This window comes from Erigeron canadensis, chromosome 1, assembly GCF_010389155.1.
Source record: "Erigeron canadensis isolate Cc75 chromosome 1, C_canadensis_v1, whole genome shotgun sequence".
Taxonomy (NCBI): Eukaryota; Viridiplantae; Streptophyta; class Magnoliopsida; order Asterales; family Asteraceae; genus Erigeron; species Erigeron canadensis.
The window spans coordinates 35,739,183-35,755,903 of NC_057761.1; the positions used below are offsets into that span (position 1 = coordinate 35,739,183).

The 16,721-nt window shown below is 32.9% G+C and overlaps 1 protein-coding gene across 1 annotated transcript; it reads left to right on the forward strand.

The window, feature by feature from the left end:
- Positions 1–10,316: 10,316 nt before the first annotated feature.
- Positions 10,317–16,282, forward strand: LOC122591120 (receptor protein kinase CLAVATA1; the record flags this gene model as incomplete). Its single annotated transcript, XM_043763339.1, has 3 exons — positions 10,317–11,481; positions 14,243–15,658; positions 15,759–16,282. Coding segments are annotated over 3 exons (2,946 nt in total), but the record flags the coding sequence as incomplete, so codon positions are not given.
- Positions 16,283–16,721: the final 439 nt, after the last annotated feature.

Genomic DNA, 16,721 nt, shown 5'->3' on the forward strand with positions numbered 1-16,721 from the left:
CATAGGGCTGTCTTTATTTAAGTTTTGGGGTTCAAGCCTCGATGAGATTGCTTTATAAAGAAATTATTCAATTAAGTTAGTAGTATCGAGAGATGTGATTGATTAGGGGGTGTTTGAAATTGCGTTTTGAAGAAATTACATTTGATTGTTGCAGTTATAAAATGCAAATAATGAGAGAAAAGTGTTTAACTAGAAAGTACAGTAATTATTTGCGTTTTTAAGAAAGAAACTCAGTAAGAAACTAAAAAAGAAATTCACAATAAACTACCTCGTATAGCAATGTTGCCGTTACTTAAAAGTTATGCACTTTGAGATTATGATCGATCTTTCCGTCTTTTGAGTTTGATGGCTAATATTGGGGCATGTTAAGACTATCATGTCGACACTTGAGTTTGTATGGGCTTTTATGGGCTAGATTTAAGCGTTGACTTTGCCTGTGCCTGGGCTTTAGCCCATTTGTGTACTGGGTCGATCTCTGGTTTTGGAATTTACCTTTCGCTTTCGGAAAATACAACATGATTTAAGCATGTTATCTTTTATGAGCACTAAGCATAATACTCGTATAATATATTAACTAGCTAATCACCCCGGGTTCAACCCGGGTTAACTTATAAACGCTTTACAAATTAACTGAATTATATCCGGGTAGTTTTAAAATATATTATCATGTTAAAATGTATAATAACAACGTTAAATAAATTGAAAGGTTATAATAAGTTATTATGTAGATAACGAAACTAAAGGGAAACAGAACATGTGCAGCTGTGGACACATGTTGAAACACATACGGATGATAAAAACAAAAAAGTAAAACCTATCCAAAAAGAACTATAGTTTTCTGCCTATTATAACGAAAAATTAAGGTGATTAAAAACTTACATAATAGTGTGAACATTTAATAAAAATTTATATTAATGAGATATATTTATAAAAAGAAGGATATTATAAAATTAATATGATGATGTTATAATTAATTAAAAAGATGCATGAGAGTACATAAATTTTAAAACTCTTATGCTATCACAATTCTTTTTTATTTATATAATATAATATAATGATTTTAAAAAAATTATTAACCAAATATGACATCATAAATAGAATAAAAACATTTTTAAAAAATTTGTAGATATCACATATCATAATTGTTTTTAAAAATAGTTTAAAAAACAATCCTTCTTTATTTATTATATATATAAAGATTTTGACAAAAGATAGTTTGGTTTCTTTTCACTTCCAAAGTGCGACAACCGGCCTAAAAAATAATCGTCGCTCGTGAATCTCGAGATGCAAAGATTATGCTAATTTGTTTACTTCTAGAAACTCTTAAGTCAATAAATCAACAACATAATATTTAATTTTTATATATGCAAAACTTACATTATTTCACTGGACAAGATAAGGTAGGCAGTTCTATAGGGGCCATGATTAAGATGAAGCAAGTAGAAAAATTACATTTAGAAAATCAAACAGAAACTTATATTATTTAAAAGTTCAACACAATTTACATATTTATCATGTGGAACTTAGACTTTAGTAGCATGATCTTATCAACACTGATAGAAAAAATAAAGAGAAAATATCACAAATGGTCCCTGTGGTTTGTTATATTCGTATTTTGCTTCCTGTGTTTTTTTTCGTTGCAAATAGTCCTTGGGTTTTTCATTTTTGTTGTCAGCGGTCCTTGACACTAACTTCTGTTAGTTTTAGGTTGTTAGTAAGGGTATAATCGTCCATTCATACAACCACTACATATACACTTTTATCTCCCTCAAGTTCTTGTAACACTAGAGTACTCATCTTCAACCTTCTTTCATATTAATACTACCTATCTAACTAGTGTGTGACTTTCCAATCTATTTACCATTAAAAACTTATTCATTCACATAAAAATCATGTAATATGTATAGAGGTGTGGGAAGAGGACGAAGCACAAAGTAGAAAAAAATACAGAAAACTTTCAAAGAAACAAAGCAATAAACAAAAAATTTCCAAGTTATTTTCTTGCAGCCATTTTTTTCATTTCTTGGTTTTGTCTTCAATCGCATACTTACTTTTTTCTCATATATGCAATACAAACAATCACAATTTCTTATCAGATCGCATATACAACCCACAAACTCCATATATTATCAAAAATAGATATATATACACTGTTTTTAGTATACATATAATATGTATATTATCAAAAATAGATAAATTAAAGACCACTGGAAACGAAAATGAAAAACCGGGGGACTATTTGCAACGAAAAAAAGCACAAAAGGCAAAAGGCGAATATGACAAACCACATAGACCACTTGTGACATTTTCTCAAAAATGAAAGGAGGGGAGTAATCTCAATCCCTTTTCTATTTACAAGTTTGACTAGAATATCAACATTTAAATGTAGGTTACTAATTGGGGTATGTAGATATGTGGTAGAACATCTCTAGATAACATCTTGGGCATGAGTACATGACATGAAAACAGATTCAAAAACACTTCATGATTCTCCGATTAAGTTATATACATCTGAATCAATGATTCGTTCTCTTAGTTATCAAGCAGCTTGGTTGAACTTTTTTATTTTGTTTTAACGGCATTAATTGTTTTTGGATTTTTGTTTTGACTTCGAAATAAGGATCGTTTTATACTTTTGTGTTAAATACTTAAATTTCATATGTATTGGTATTTAGTTGTTTAGTTATATACTCGCAATGATTCACAAGCTCTACTAGTCTCGCATAAATAAAAAACGTGCAACATAAAACCATCAATAATAACTACTCTGCTAAATAACCTTTACAGATTTTTTATCTCCTGCTAGTAATATAAGTTAGTTATTTTTAATTTTTAATTTTGTAACTCTGGCTTATAGAGAATATGCAACTGTTGTAACATTCTTATCCCTTTTTTTTGAAATAAAACCTATATATAAAAAGTCAGATTTGCGGATTAAAATAATACGGACCATAAGTTTGGTCCATGTCCTAAAATATGCAAAGACTTTTTACGGAAGCCTTTTTAGCGGAGACAATTGAAGTGTTGTTGATTCTCTTTTGGTCCACTAAATAAAACATTGCATTCGGACCACCATTAAAAAGGTCCAATCATATCCATTACCCAATGGCATTCGATTTAATAGATCATTACAATCTCTAAATTATATGTTAAAGTTTATTTAAAACATTATATAAAATATTTTTTGAAAAGTATTAATATATTAAAATTTAACGGTTTTTATCACCCGAAATTTTATTGCCTAAATTGTTCTCAACAATTATTTTTTGTATATAAATATATATATATATTCCATCATCACTCACTTATATTCTACCAGTTCATAGTAGGGAATCCACCCTCCATCCAACACTTGGGAAAGAATATGAGCATCTTAACGCTCCCCCACATATGATAGTTATATTTAGTTCTTCTCAACAATAATATACATTTGAACATTGTTATATATGTCGTACATTGGAGTAGGGACTAACACTTAGAGTAAATAAGTTTAGGCTTTAACACACGTCACCGCTAATAACTAAAAGTCATTCCCTAAAATGAATAAATATCGGATTTTGTAGTGGTGTACCTATGGAGTACTAGTGGCATAAGACCCTAACGTACATAAAAAATAAATATAAAAGACCTTTGTGTGTGACTTGGTCTTTAAGAGGAAAATGATATACTTATCATTCATTTTGATATTTTTCTCACAACAATGAATTATTGACTTATACAGTATAAGCAGTATATGATGAATTGACTTGACTTGAGTAGAACTCACTATATTTGATTTTGCTCCCTATATTGGATTTTGCTTTTAGTCTTATAGTAGTGATTTTGAAAAACCGGTCTTTAATTTTGTACTTGGTTAATGATCATGTTGTTTACACTGCCATCGTTGTCTCCTGAAGTATCCTTGTCTCTTGACTACTCATTTGTTATCTTCGAAATTTTCTATCAAAGCCAAGAGGCATTTGACCAATGGCAAGTGGTCTAATTAAATTTGTCACACGCACACACACAGAAATATTCTCAGAAAATTATATATCCGTATAATTAGAACTTTGGACGTAACGTCTGTTTCCCACCATCGTAGTGGTTTTCGCATGATATGGAAATGAGTGAATAGATACTCTATGAGGAGCAATGTTGTTGTGCCCACTACCCATTGGCATAAAGGTACTTTTTATAGAACTTACGTTTTTACCTTCATATTTTTTTTGTTTTCATAAGATACTATCTCCAATTGAACTCTTTGGCTAAAGGAATAATAGATTGGCAAAAATATACTAATGCTCATACATTCCGTGGTTAGTAATTAAAATTTAAAGAGGAAAAAATAATGACTTTATGCGATATCTATTTTTAAATCTTTGCAATTGATCAAACTACATAAATATAAGCACGTTTTTAGGCCATATCGTATGCTTCTCGTTTTGTAAGATTTTATGGAATTTTTTTTATAATTTTTTACAACTAAAGATATTTTTTAAAGAGCCTCATTGTGAATGAGCCAATGAGGCATGACCTGGGCTTTCATCAATGTCCAAATTAGAAGTGGCTAATTAGGTGATTTAGGGTGATTTCGGTTTTAGAAGCCATTAGGTATGGGTAAAAAAGTTTGTGTAAAATCATATCAAATTAATAAATAAAATAAAAACTATTAGAGGGCAAAAATGTAATATATATTAAATTGTTTGTAGTGGGTGAAGTAAAAACATTAGTAGAAAAATCACCTCCTATACCATTAAATCGTTGTCTATGTTCGTGTAGTTATTTGTGCGTCGAATTTCGATTTATATTTATATAAACAATCGACATTGACTTTGGATGGATCCACACGAATAAAAGTATAAGAAAAAGTCGGCACATATACCCTTTAAAGTTGGTAGAATAACTTTGGGTAAGCTTTTGTACTTATTTATGTTATTTAAACCCGTTGTTATCCATATATACGATGGTTAAAAAAAATTAACTATGTCAAACAAAGATTTGTATCCATCCATGTTTCTTTTTAGTAAAAAATTATAACCATACTTCACTATCTACCAATAAACTAAAACAAAATTAAAATATTCGTTAGTCGATTTTCTAACCAAATACACATATTTCACCATGAAAATCATGTACATCAATATATATATATATATATATTTGCTTTGTGAATTTTCATGCTTATTTATCATGATCTAAATGTCAAGATCATGTATTATTTGTTTTACTTTAATACTTATTTTACAATAATCAACCTCTAATTATCTATCCATTGATATGTTTAGCGAATTGGTTATTCATCTAAAATTTAATATACTTTCACTATATAGTCGACCTTATATATCCATCGAATGTTTATTTATCTATATTTACAATTGAAAAGTATTCACTATAGGTATACTATATGTATAATGCATTAAAAGGTTGTACAGTATATGTATAATTCATTAAAGGGTTGTACTTTTGTTAATGTTGAAACTCATGTACATATAAGTTGGTTCACAAAACGTTTTTGAAAAGAATTCTTGCAAAGAATTATAATTAAAGTAATAAAATTTGACGAAATGTTTTTTACTTTGTAACTTATAGAGATTCAATCAAATTATGAAGTGTTTGTTCCTTTATTTTTAAACAACTAAAAACACTAAAAAATGAAATTTAATTATAATTTTATTAGATTCTATCAAATTATGTGAATGAAACGTCACCCTAAGCTTTTGATTATGGTATATTTCTCTATGCTAAACAATTTGTTACATAATATTATTAGTATTAGTATTTTACATTATAAAACTGTATCCACTATTCTTATATTGTAAATTTGTAATTTGTAATTGTAATTGTATCTTGGTCTTGTTAATCTGATTAGGCCCGCATAGCCAATATGGTGGTTCCCATTGGTTAACATGATCAAGTGGACAGGAGAGTTGACTTTCTAAAAATAAAATCAAAGCAAGGGGTGAGGGTAAAATCCTGTGTTTGGAAATAGACACCACCTCACCCTTGTTTGACTCATCGCTTATCCTAATACTTAGACTTTACTTTATTTCTTTTCTTTTTTCCTCTATAAAAAAAATCGGTATGTATACTCTAAATCAATCATTTCCTAAATAGATCCGTATACATTCAGAACATAAAATACAACTAAAGACTTATAAGCCCTTTCCTTATAACACTTCTACTCAGTGTCCGACGCAACCGACACAAAAGACGTTATAAGCACCGACGCGTCTGAAGGTTGCGTCCGGTGCTTGCGTCTAACATTGAACGCAGTAGAAGTGGTGGTTGTGGGTCCATCATGCAAGTGAGCCGTTGCAAACAAAAAAAATGATTTTTTAAAATATTTTCAAAACTAACGGCTAGTTTAGTTTTTTTTTTTTTTTTAATTTTCTCCTCCTATATATACCACTATCATACTACCCTTTTATTTCACACTATCAAACATACACACTTCTATCTATCTTAAACCATCTCTAGCACTTATCACCTTAGAAAAATGTCTGATTCATCAGCATCCTCTTCCTCTAGCTCTGATTTTGAAGCAACGGAATATGAATCCATCAATCGGGCTGTTTCCCAGATGAATGCAGTTTTCAATCCCGAGGCCATAAGCACTTGTCTTAACGTTATCTTCGACGAAGAAGAAAACCATAGGCAAGCAGCTTCAAGTTCTTTAGCACCCAAGCTGACTAGAAGGGTGATCCATCGAGATCACCTTGGTGCTGCAAAACTTTTATTCGATCATTACTTTGCACCTAACAACACCTACCCACCCGACATGTTTCGTAGAAGGTTTAGAATGTGAAAGGAAATGTTTCTCCGCATAGTGCGGGATATACACTCCTTTAGCAGCGTTCAACTGCTACCGAAACACTTTCAGTTTTTCCATAAAGCACCCACGGATTGTGCTGGTCGACCCGATTTTAACATTTTCCCAGAAATGCACTTCTGCAATTCGCCAGTTAGCTTATAGCTATAAGGTTGATGCTTTGTACGAGTACTTGCAAATAGCGCAAGATACGGGGTACCAATGTTTAGACGTTTTCTGCAAATGTGTGATACAGCTGTATCAACACGAGTACTTGAGAAGGCCAACATAAGCAGATATCCAGCGTATAACTGCTAAACATGAGGAGGTCCATGGTTTTCCGGGTATGCTTGGTAGCATAGATTGCATGCATTGGGGGTGGAGGAACTGTCCGGTGGCATGGCAAGGGCAGTACATGCGAGGCGACAAGGGTCATCCCACAATCATACTTGAAGCGGTTATTTCCTATGATTTGTGGATCTGGCATGCTTACTTTGGCCCTGCTGGTTCGAACAACGACATCAATGTCCTCAACGAATCAGATTTGTTCGACGATTTGCTTCAGGACAGGGCTCCTAAAGTAGAGTTTGAAGTGAATGGGCAACGGTTTGTAAAGGGATATTACCTAGCAGATGGTATTTATCCTGAATGGGTCACTCTTGTCAAGTCTTTCAAGTGCCCGATGGAGCCGAAATCCACCAAGTTCAAGAGATACCAAGAAGCTGCAAGGAAGGATGTCGAGTGAGCATTCGGGGTTCTTCAAGGTCGTTGGCAGATTGTTGAGCAACAAATCTGGGCCTACAGTGTGAACAAGATAAAACGTATCATGTTATGTTGTGTGATTCTGCACAACATGATCGTTGAAGATAACGGGCGCGCAATTACAGAGTTTGAAGAAGAGTTGATAGCTAACACTGTCCTCCCAACTCGTACATGGTCTGAAAGGTGTTCAACGCAGCTTCGTATGTACGGGGAGTTGCGCGATAGAAAGACTCACCATGAACTCCGCAATGCTCTGATTGAACATGTTTGGAACCTCCCGGAACACGGCCGTCAACGTTGATGTCAAGGTTTTTTTTCCTTATAATAATGTGATTTTTTCACAATTTATGTTTAAGTTTTTAAATAAATGTAATGTTTTTATGTTTTTTATAAGTGTTGTAATTTGTTTTTCTAATAATAAAATGTGTTTTATTTATAATAGATTGTGTTTGTTTAATTTTGTGAAAAATAAAAAATGAAATAATATAATAATGTATGAATAGTGTTAGAAGTGGATTAAAAGTAGGGGTTATAAGGAAGGGGTGTTCTTGGTGTGTCTAGAAGTGATGAATAGTGTTAGAAGTGGGTTAGAAGCGGTACCTTATAAGTATAGGCCTAAGTCATCTGCCAACCTTGTAGCTCTTTTTTTCTTTTACTCAGAGCCGGCTTCACAATTTATATAGGTTAGGCATAAGCCTAAGGCCCCCAAAATACAAAGGTCTTCAGTTTTTTTATTTTGGGTATAATGTTTTCCGACTTTTTCGTTATATGTTAATAAGAGGTGGCTCAACAGTACTATGGAATTAGGCGGTCGCTTTAGGCCCCCAAATTTTCGAGGCCTCAATATTTTGTATATTCAACTTAATGTTTGGATTTTGGACTAACTACGATATATAATTTGCATTATAGTAACGCCTTTATTGGTTTTGGTATCAACATCCATATCTTTTTTAATACTAGTAGTTTATAATAAAAATCGAGTTACTTTTTTTTGGTTTTCTCTTTTACTCTAATTTATATGGTAATGAACTAGGCCTCAAAATTTGATACCGTTTGAGGCCTCAAAAAACCTTAAGCCGCCAATGTTATTACTATACAAGGGTAAGAAGAATGACTAAGAAAACAAATAGACAAGTAAAGTTCTTGGCTTCATGACTGACCTTTAGGAAAAAAGATACCACACAAATGAAGTTACAACCTACAAGGAAAAAAAATAGAAAAAAAGAACTAACTATTAAAAAATCAAAAAATCCCGATAATCGATTCTCACTCTGACTCCCAACCACGAGTTAGTGATTAAATCTTGACTATATGAAAGACTTTCCTAAAAATGGTACAAAATTTTGTTTCTTTGCGTTCTTTTCACATAGCAGCCTAGTATATATATAAGATGAACTACCTTTTAATATGTTTTTTGTGTTTACTTTAATTTGTATGTTAATCACTTAGGCCCCTAAAATTAATCTCGCTTAAGGCCCCAAAAAAGCTTAAGTCGGCACTGGACTTCCTCACTGCCACATCAGTTTTTCTCTCTCCTTAAATCACTTCTTTCTACTCACTACTAACCCCACATCTTCCTCACTTCTTTCTCATCTCAGTCTTAACTTTTATATAAAATAAAACATTACACATTTAATAAAAACTACATAAAATTTTAAACTAAAAAAACTACATAATATAAAAACTAACATTAAAACTGAAATTATAAAAAAAAAAAAAAAAAGTAAAACACAAGAGTCAAATACACGGCCCAAAAACAAATATTTTTTTACACACTTTATCTCCTTTTTCTCCACCACTTTTAGAACTAATTTATAGCTTGAGATTTTCTTGAATGATTGTAGCTATTGTTTATGGCAAATCTAAGATAGCTAGTCGTCTATGGTATCTCATTGAACTAGAAGGCAATTATTACCATGCCTTAAATGGCTAGAAGATCGATTCTCTTAATAAAACTCTAGGGATAGATACCTGTAACACCCCAACTAAAGCGGAACAATGAGATGTACAGAAAGTCGAGTATTCAAAACAAAGGATTATAAATAACATTCACCATAGCTTTATTTGATAAAAATGATTTACAAATGTTTAAGTATGCTGGACACACACATAAACATACTCTCTCTCTCTATATATATATATGTGTAAATATTTTTTTTTGTTTTGGACTCAAACCGGCGGAACCACAACCACCTCTTCCTCACCCGGTGATGGGGAAAAGGCAAACTAGGAAGAGTCAAGATGAGCATGGTGCTAACGCAAGAAGAGAAGAGGCGGTGGCACACCGAGCTCCAAGACGAGCGTTGGCACCGGCCGACCTAAGCATAAGGAGGCACTACCTACCAGCGGGAAATATATTGTCATTAAGTCTTCATAACCCTAATCTCATCTCCAGACGAAGTATCCGACGCGAATACTAATTGCGGTTAAATGTACAAACAAGTTTAAACAAAATAATTCGAATCAAGTAGAAGAGTAAAAGATAAGAAATAAGAAGATATAATGTTAGTCACAGTAGTAGGGTAACTTAAAATTTAAAAAGTGAGATTTATGTTTGTCACTCAACAAAATATAAAAAAGGGAAATGGCAGAAGCAAAAAATAGAATGTTACTTTCCATTACTATTGGCTCAAATATTATTCTCCCCACCTATCCCACAAAAATCGGCCATAAAGTGTATAACATATATTGCAAGACGTACAATTAACCTTTTTAGTAGGCTATATAAACCGTACCACCACCCCTCGTTCTTCTCTGGCATTCAATCTCCCACCAAATAAAAAGAAAACATATCGAAATGATAATATTCATTTTCCTACATATCTTCTTATCAACTTATTGCTTCAAATTCTCTAATGCATTTTCAGATTTAGACGTTTTAATGAAGATCAAATCGTCGTTAGTTGCCTCAAACACGTCTGAACTCTTAAACGACTGGAAAGTCACAAACTCACATTGCACCTTTTCGGGCATCTCATGTGACCAAAACTCTCGTGTGACATCTCTAACAATATCATACGTTCCATTATTTGGAACCATTCCACCCGAAATCGGTCTTTTAAACAAACTAGTCAATCTCACACTTGTATCCGATAACCTCACGGGTGAACTCCCAATCGAGATGTCAAGTTTAACATCTATTAAATTCATTAACATCTCCTCCAATTCTTTCTTTGGTGACTTTCCAGGAAATTTAGTCGTTACGATGAAAGATATCGAAGCGTTTGATGTGTACAACAATAACTTCACTGGCAAATTGCCTATAGAGTTTGTCACGTTACCGAAATTAAAAATTTTGTACCTAGGAGGTAATTATTTTAGTGGTGAAATACCCGAATCTTACTCCTTGTTTCAAAAGCTAGAAATTTTGGGAATTCAAGCGAACGATTTATCTGGAATGATTCCGGGTAGCTTATCAAAAATACCGACTCTTACACATCTTTACTTAGGATATTTCAATAGTTACCAAGGAGGAATTCCGTCACAATTTGGTCTTTTTAAGTCTCTAAAGTTGTTAGATATCGCGGGATGTAATCTAACGGGTGAAATTCCATCTAGTTTATCAAACTTAAAAATGTTACATACTTTGTTTCTTCAATGGAATAATCTAAGTGGTGAAATACCTCACGAGATGTCGAAAATGGTTAGCCTGATGTCGTTAGATTTGTCGAATAATAATTTAAGTGGTGGGATACCGGAGAGTTTTGGGGAGTTGAGGAATTTGACGTTGATAAGTTTGTTTCATAACCGGCTCGCGGGACCTCTTCCGAAGTTTATTGGGGATTTGCCGAATCTTGAAGTGTTGCAGATTTGGGAGAATAATTTCACGTTTGAGTTGCCGGAGAATCTTGGTCGTAATGGAAGGTTGAAAAACCTTGATGTTACCGGGAATCACCTTACTGGACCTATTCCAAAAGATTTGTGCAAAGGAGGTACGTATATATTCATGCCAAACCATATCTATATATTTATATCTCCCTTTATAAGGTTTTATGTAAAATAAAACAAGTATTAAAGTAAAACAAATATAACAATAGACTTCTATTCACTGAAAATCACTGTGCATCATGAAAATTATCGTGCATCGATCAATTGCTTCGTGAATCTTCGTGCATCAATTTAACAACGATCTAAAGGTCAAAATCTTGTCTTATTTGTTTTACTTTAATACTTGTTTTACAATACTCAACCCTTATTTTATAATATATTATTATATGATTATGATGATATACGGATATTTATGTTTTGTTAACTTTGTGTTTATATTACTTTTATATATGCAAATTATGGATAGCATGTAACAACGTACTTTTTACTCGTGTATCACACCTTTACAATTTAGAATGTTAATTAAAAAAGATATTAGAAAAGTTATATTATGGATTTATTACTAAATAAAATTAGAATTAGCGTTTTTTTCTTCATACATGGTTAATTAAGTACAAATCAGGGTGATTGTGCAAATGATTCAAGCGAGCATAGCCTCCATCATCATAGTAGTTGGCCTCTAAAATAAAACTACTTTTAAACCACTTACTTTTAGATCAAGTACCTATTTGGGACTCTTATTTTTGGGGTTATGAGGAGGAGATATTTTACACTTGGATATTATGGATTGAATCTCAATTTTTTATGGTTTCGTTCATTTATCTATTTAGATGTGTGTGGGGCATGTTATCGTGCCCTTAGTCTCCAGAAGTGTCTTTGCATTCCAACCTCTAGTATACAGCTCGCTTGGATATCACTGTTAGGGTTCGAACCACTAATCAACTTTAAAAAGAATATAGATAAAACTACTTTTTCATTGTTACCACAGTGGTCTCGTATTAAACACTTTTACAATTCAAAATTATGGAAATAAAACTAAATTTAAATGCGTATATCTTCTAGTCGTATTGTATGTATCGAATTTTCAGTTACTACTCCGTATTTTTTTCATATTACTAACTAGGAATTTCTAGTTCCGTGTTGCGGGGCATTAATTGTCCTGTTGAAATGATTGTGTTATTTAGTATTACTTGCATTTAACGAACAAACATTCTGTCATGGATAGGTTTGTTTAAAAGTTTATCATATCAAATATATATTTAATATATTTAAGGCAAAACCACAATAGTTTTCGTCTGCGTGTTGCGTGTTTTCAACTAGTTCGATTGGTTTTGTTATACATGATCTAAAAACTTTGACATATAAAATATATACTTATTCAAAAACAATACCACAAAAAAATTAATAAAAGTTTTTAATACATTGTTTGGAAACCTGAAAACGGTTATTTTTTGTTATTGATGATGTGTCGCTATATATGTTTGTTAAAATATTTGACATATAAAATGATATTTATTCAAAGGCAATAAGACAAAAAAGTAGTTTTGATATATTATTTGAAATCCAAAAGAAAAAAAAATGTAAGAAACTAAGAAGTAACCCGTAATTTTAAACCTCAAAGGGATCTAATGTGGTAAAATCTGAATATTGTTACAAAGAAAGAATAAACGTGTTCAATATAATTATAAAAAAGTAGTTTTGATATATTATTTGAAAATCCAAAAGAAAAAAAAATGCATGAAACCAAGAAGTAACCCGTAAATTTAAACCTGAAAGAGATCTAATGTTGTAAAATCTAAATATTGTTACAAAAAAAGAATAAACGTTTTCAATATAATTATTTGAAAACCTGAAAGGAAAAGCATATGGAAAAAACCAAGAAGTAACTCATTAGAAAACCCAAACCGGATGCTATTTGGCAAAATCCAAATAATGACAAGTTACTATTTACATGCTATTCAATTATTAGAGTATATAATTACTTGTACATCACCAATTCCATATATCGTTTTACTTTTTCGTGCCATCCGAGACTTTGCGTGATCAGATTGAGATTAATCGGCTCGCAAAGTGGGTTGGATATACAGGTTATAATAAACAATCAAAGTTTTGAAATAAACCATTGCTTTTGGTTTTCTAGGAAAAAAAATCAATAACAAAACTGAACAAAAATATGGGTGTAAGACACGAGTATTTTGCGAGATAATCGGAATTGACTCGCAAACACTATGTGCTATGTTACAATTTTACGCTCGAATATTATATATTATTACAAAAATATTATCCTACTGAGTCGGGCTTAATTGAGTCGCGTTCAAAGGTATCAAGTCAAGATTGAAATATATTATAAGACTAATTTAATTTAAAGTTTAGTATAATATTTAATCGAACTGAGCCGAGCTTAAAAGTATCAATTAGTAAAGAAAACTCGAGCTTGAAAACAAAGGCTCCGTCGAGCTCGAAATAAGTTTCGAGTTTTAAGGTTCCAATTTGAACTGATTTTCAAAATTTCCATTTGTCTTTTATAAATAAAAACGCTTTTTATTATTCAAGAAAGTTAAACATGAAAATATAGATTTCTCACAACCAAACACAACCTTAACTTTTTTATTATGTTTTTAAGTTTTAGTCAAAAGACAAATCAAATTCTGGGCTACACCCCTAGATTGTAATATGAGTTTAATCATTTGGTAATTATTTGCCCATCTTAAGATTACCATAAAGTATTTAATTATTTATTATCCGCAATTTTTCAGGAAACTAGACGTTAGTTCAAGAATTACACTATTAAACTTTAAATTCTTTAAAAATGTTACTCGAATAACGGAATCTTGAACTAATAACTACTGTTGGCGTTTATCTCAGGCAAGTTAGAACTTCTAATCTTAATGGAGAACTACTTCTTTGGGGCCCTGCCAGAAGAACTTGGCAGCTGCAAGTCCTTGACCAAAATTCGAATCACAAGCAACTTCATCAATGGCACCATCCCTGCTGGCATCTTCACCTTGCCCCAGCTCACCATGCTCGAGCTCGACGACAACTATCTAACGGGCCAACTTCCAACCAAAATGTACAGTGAGTCTCTTCAGAGCATTTCAATGTCTAACAACCGAATCACGGGTAACATACCTCGTGCATTTGGTGACTTAGTGAACTTATCCACTCTATCTTTAGAATCAAATAAGTTCGTTGGCGAAATCCCAGAAGAGATATTCAAGTTAAAAAAGCTGTACAAGATTAATATGAGTGACAATAATCTCACTGGTGAGATTCCGGGTTCTATTAGTACTTGTGTTCAGCTTACTGCGATTGATATAAGCCGTAACAATTTGTTTGGAGAGTTTCCAAAAGGGATTTTAAGTTTGTTTAATTTGAACATACTTAATGTGTCTAGGAATCAGTTTAGTGGTGAGATTCCAGATAAGTTGGGTCATATGATAAGCTTAACGGTTTTGGATCTATCGTATAATGAGTTCTCTGGGAGAGTCCCACTCGACGGGCAACTAAAAGATTTTGATGACACCATCTTTGCTGGTAACCCGGATCTTTGTTTACCCCAAGTGGTTCATTGTCCTATCATTTCTAGACCGCGAAACAAGCACCATTATTCGCTGACAACATCAAAGGTTATGATAATTGTCATTTCCATAATCACGACTATATTGTTGTTCATGCTGACATTCATCTTGGTGAACAAGAAACGTCTCGAGAGGTCTAAAGTGTGGAAGCTAACTACTTTCCAACGGTTGAACTTGAAAGTTGAAGATGTTTTAGAATGTTTGAAAGATGAAAACATAATAGGCAAAGGAGGTGCTGGGATTGTGTATCGTGGGTCGATGGCTAATGGTGTTGACATTGCAATCAAAAGGTTAATGGGAAGGAACCACGGGTTTGATGCTGAGATTCAAACATTGGGAAAGATTAGGCATAGGAACATAGTGAGATTGCTTGGATACGTATCAAATCGTGAAAACAAGTTGTTGATTTATGAGTATATGTCTCATGGGAGTTTAGGAGAGATTTTGCATGGGTTGAAAGGGGGGTATTTGCAATGGGAAACAAGGTACAAGATCGCGGTGGAGGCTGCTAAGGGATTGTGTTACCTTCATCATGATTGCTCGCCGATGATACTACATCGTGATGTGAAATCAAACAATATATTGTTGGATTCTGATTATGAAGCTCATGTTGCTGATTTCGGGCTTGCTAAGTTCTTGATAGATACTGGTGCTTCCGAATGTATGTCTGCAATTGCTGGATCTTATGGCTACATTGCACCAGGTACAAGCTTTAATCCATATAACTATACATGTTTTGTAGAATTGTAGAACTAATGCTTATGATATTTGTCTAATTTATGTATTATTGTGTTGTACAATAGAGTATGCATACACGTTAAAAGTGGATGAAAAGAGTGATGTGTATAGTTTTGGGGTTGTGCTTCTTGAATTGATAGCTGGTAAGAAGCCGGTTGGGGAATTTGGTGATGGAGTAGACATTGTGAGGTGGGTACGGGAGACCATATCAGAGCATTCTGACCCATCAGATGAGGCTGCAGTGCTAGCGGTGTTGGATTATAGGCTCAAAGACTATCCACTAGAAAGTGTGATAAACCTCTTCAAAATTGCGATGATTTGTGTTGAGGAGGAGAGCACGGCTCGACCTACAATGAGGGAAGTTGTTCACATGCTCACGAATCCTCCTCAGTCTCAACCACCTCAGCAGCAATGCCTGCTCACTCCTTAAATTATACGGTAGTTTGTTTAGTTGCTGATGTTTTGATATAAATTATACTTGTAATAATCTTGACGCTTTATGGGTCAAAAATACAAAATTCTTGTATGCAAATCCTTGTGCTGTGTAATATTATCAGTCTATAATGAAGGTTGATTGTTTTTGTGTGAAGACAATGTGGTAGTTGATTTCTTAACATTTTAATTGAAAGTGACTTAAAAATATAAAGTGAACTGATGTTACTATCTTAAAGGTCTATTGTTTACTTTGCATCCCAAAATAAAAGTTAACTTCTTGTGTTTCTTAAGGAAATTTGGCTGTTACAGAAACTAAAAGAAAAAGAGTAGAGGATATCTAGGCTTTGTATTTCTCGTGAACATGGGACCATAGTGTTACTCGATTTACCCATTTCATGTTGACCATGAGACCGGTTAGTCGGGGTAGAGGGTCAGTTACCTTTGATTTGTATTTCTCATGACCCATTGAGATCAAGACTATACTACACTACACTATACTATACTTAATTTATAGCTTACTATGTGTACGCCTTGTTCTTGACTTTGGACCTTTCAGCTCCTCTTAGATTTCTTGTGTTTCTTAGTACCCTTGA